The sequence below is a fragment of the Adiantum capillus-veneris genome, chromosome 12, assembly GCF_014529385.1.
Source record: "Adiantum capillus-veneris isolate H3 chromosome 12, ASM1452938v2, whole genome shotgun sequence".
NCBI classification, from domain to species: Eukaryota; Viridiplantae; Streptophyta; class Polypodiopsida; order Polypodiales; family Pteridaceae; genus Adiantum; species Adiantum capillus-veneris.
The window spans coordinates 34116676-34120117 of record NC_140942.1 but is presented as its reverse complement, the minus strand read 5'-3'; the positions used below and the strand labels follow the sequence as shown (position 1 = coordinate 34120117).

The window sequence follows — 3442 nt, the reverse complement described above, 5'->3', positions numbered from 1 at the left end:
GGAGTCGTATCTTCTAGAACAGGGTCTAGGGTAGTTCCTTGAGAGACGGTGGTCTGCTAATTAGGAGCATGAGGCATTTAATGAATGGCCAACACTTGTTTGAGCAGCTCGAATTCAAGAGGAGGAGTAATTCACGAGGGGTTAGGCACTTCAAAAGAGGAGGGATTTGATTGATCGTTCGTGACCAAAGGATAGAACTCCTCGTCATTTAGTTGAGCTAAAAGTGTGTATCAGTTGGGGGGTTTAATTATATTTCTTCTATTTATGTGTTGGTTTCTCCTTCCCTGAGACGAAATCAACCTATGGAGAAGAGGCACCTCCGACAGGAGCAGAGGGCTATGCTTGGGGTATGTGCTGAGAAGAGGGGAGGAGGAGGGGGGAGGTTTTGGGCCCGAAGGGTTAGGCGTAGTCGATTGAATTGTGGGTCTAAGTTTCCTAGTCGGGCAATCCTTGATTTTGTGGGAAACAAGCCCACAATGGAAACATGCATGAGGGAGATGCTTGGAGATGAGGGGTTGGATAAATGACTCGCCTTTATCTAGGTTAATGCTAATAAACTCAAGAAGAGGCTCACTAAGATCCAATTCAACCAAGATTTGGGGATGCCAAAGGGGGTTAAAGTCCCTGGGTGGAGGAATGTCGAGCACCTTACCTACGGAGGAGGCAATCGTGCGAAGAAGTTGTAGTATTAAAATGGGAGGTGAGGAAGCTCCATACAAGGTACAAAGCCGTATTATTTCCTTCTAAGCAGAAAGACCGTGACCAACGAAACAAGCAAAGATGGGCGTTCTTAAACATCCACTGGCTAGCACCTAGAGATTTTAGAGCCATGGCTTTACCTCTAAGGAGGATGATGTATAATTTTTTTGGGAGAACTTGAACCTGTTGGACGTCTATACCGCGAGACAGCTAGTGGTCTCTAAACCAAGACCTCAGAATGTCTAGAGGGGGGTAGGCGCCACAAATCATCAAAATCAAAGCCCTCTTCTCGTATTCAACCTCATACTCCCTCATAACAAATCACAGCAGTTGGCAATATGCAAGAGGCTACCTGATTGGTGCAGTGTTGTTGGAGCTTCATAATCTCCATTGCTCTTGTTTTGTTGTAGACCTTGGGTAGCTTCAGCTTGGGTTTGACTAGCAAGGTCCTCAAGAGCGCCTTGAGATGTTGATGTTCCTCCAACGGGAGGGTTTTGTTGCGAAACATAGTAGGATTTTGTTGCCATCATCGGGTATGCTCTGAGCAGGTCACGCCATTGCCAATCGAGCAAGGCACTCTATTGCCTTAAATGTGTCGAGGAATTCACTCAAATTGGTGTTCCAATAACATACCAATTGAAATCAGTCTTCGTCCGCAAGAACACCTGCCACCTACTTTCGTCTTTCAGAGGCCAAGGCTGGTGTGAAACGGCTCTAACACTAGTGTCGCGTGGAGCCCCGAAGTTGAATATGTCGGTGATTAGATAACGCACTCACTGCGCAGATTTCAGATCTCTAGTCTCGACCTTATTAATATCTTCCAAGTGGCGTATATTTATTAGTGTTGCTTGGCATCAGAATTCCTGAGCACACCGCTGCACAATCGCAGACATGTCGGACCGCGACCACCATTACCACCATAAGCACCATGAGTACGACGGATCTCCCCCTCGACAGTACGGTGGCTATGGAGGAGGAGGTCCCCCTCCCCCTCCTCCTGAGTCTGGCTATGGCTATGGCTATGGCCAACCTCCTCCTGACTCTGGCTATGGCTATGGGCAGGGCCCTCCTTCTGGCTACGACTATAATAGCCAACCCCCTCCCCCTCCACCCTTTGGTGGGGACTACGATCGGGGCCATAGTGGTGGTCCTCATCACCACGGCCACGGCCATGGAGGCCCGCAACCAGGGTATGGCTGCTACGGGCAGGAAGCTGGCTATGGCTACGGTGGGCAGGGCCCCCCTGCCCAATATGATGCTGCTGCAGGTGGGTATGCCCAATATGGTGGGATCTCTTCTTATGCTGATCATTCAGAAGAAGAACGCTTGAAGAAGATGGAAGCCGCTCACATGGAGATGCAGAAGCACAAGAAAGAGGAGCATATGGGACAGCTTGGGGCTCTCGCTACTGGGGCCTTTGCCATGGTACAATTTCAGGAGATTTTTGAGCTTACTTTCTTTGATAAATTGTAAAGAGGGGGGTTTTGGAGTTTGGGAGTTAATGTAGTTGGATAACCCTGTGTATGTGCTCATGACATGCCTGATCATACGTGCACATTCGCCTTGGCACGCATGCATCAATGTACTTAAGCCCGATTGTGTATAGATCTGTATGTGCAATAACTCCTTTTACATACAGATACCATTTACATTTGTGTATATGTGCACATCACATGTGCCCATATCCATGTAGTATGTGGATATGTGCACAAAACATGACACATACATACATTTATATGTCTTTGTGATGTATACACATACATTTGTTTACATACATATACACATCACATCACATGACTTGCACATGTGATGTGCACACATTCTCAAATACATACATGTGTGTGTGTGCACATCACATGCAACATGGCTGTGCGGTTTGTTGCCATCGGGCCAACTGGTTGAGAAAAGGGTCGGGTCCATTTCCAAGACCTTGAGTTTGACTAATCGGCTTTGTGCAGTACGAAGCTCACAAGTCAAAGACCGACATTGAACATGCTGGACGCCACAAAGTTGAAGCTGAAGTAGCAGGGGCTGCTGCGGTCGGATCCGCTGGTTTTGCGGTCTATGAGCACTTTGAGAAGAAGAAGACTGAGCATGTGTATGAAGAGGCGGGTGGTGAGAAGAAGCATCATCACTTCTTTTGAAGGAAGCGGTTGTGTGTTCTTTTCCATTCTGCATATATGCTTTTGTATGACTTGGCTAGATTGGGATTTTGTAATATATTTCCAAAAATAAGGATTTTGCGGATAAGGGTGTGGCGTACCGCAACATGTAAAGCAAAACATATTTGAAGCTGCAAGTGGCTAGATGATGTGCAGATGCATAATCTTCACTGTGAGCTTGTATGGCTCGAACTATAGTTGTTTTTTGACAGAGTTGGTGTAGTAGATGCCATAGAGCCTGTTCTGTAAAACCAGGTCCTTTCAAGGAACTGGTGAATGCTTATTTGTCTGAATACAATGCTTGGTGATAGGGCCGTGTTTTTTCAGTGTCAAGTTAGTGTGCTCCTGTACTGCACAATCATTCGGTGGAGTTCTGTCATGGTAGATTCGAAACATGGTGGCTGCCCTTCAACGAGTTCAGTGTTTGAGAGCCACAAATGTTGGAAAAACTGAGAGGTGAAGGACAGATAGTACAATGTAAGTCCGCTTATCATGAGGAGAAGGGTTCAACCCATCTGATACACATTCATTGTGGTCCAATTGTGAAAGACAGTTCCACACAGAAGTTGAGATGATGTGGA

At 46.6% G+C, this 3442-nt stretch overlaps 1 protein-coding gene across 1 annotated transcript; it reads left to right on the top strand.

The window, feature by feature from the left end:
- Nucleotides 1-1546: 1546 nt before the first annotated feature.
- LOC147445554 (uncharacterized) lies at nt 1547-2949 on the top strand. The gene is made up of 2 exons (XM_086525034.1): nt 1547-2124; nt 2658-2949. Exons 1-2 carry the CDS (start codon nt 1591-1593, stop codon nt 2841-2843), a joined length of 720 nt encoding a protein of 239 aa, XP_086381160.1. The 5' UTR covers nt 1547-1590; the 3' UTR covers nt 2844-2949.
- Nucleotides 2950-3442: the final 493 nt, after the last annotated feature.

Coding starts and splice junctions, on each gene's coding strand:
- LOC147445554 (XM_086525034.1), top strand. CDS start 1,591: ATGTCGGACCGCGACCACCATTACCACCATAAGCACCATGAGTACGAC. Junction 2,125..2,657: donor CTACTGGGGCCTTTGCCATG/GTACAATTTCAG, acceptor GGCTTTGTGCAG/TACGAAGCTCACAAGTCAAA.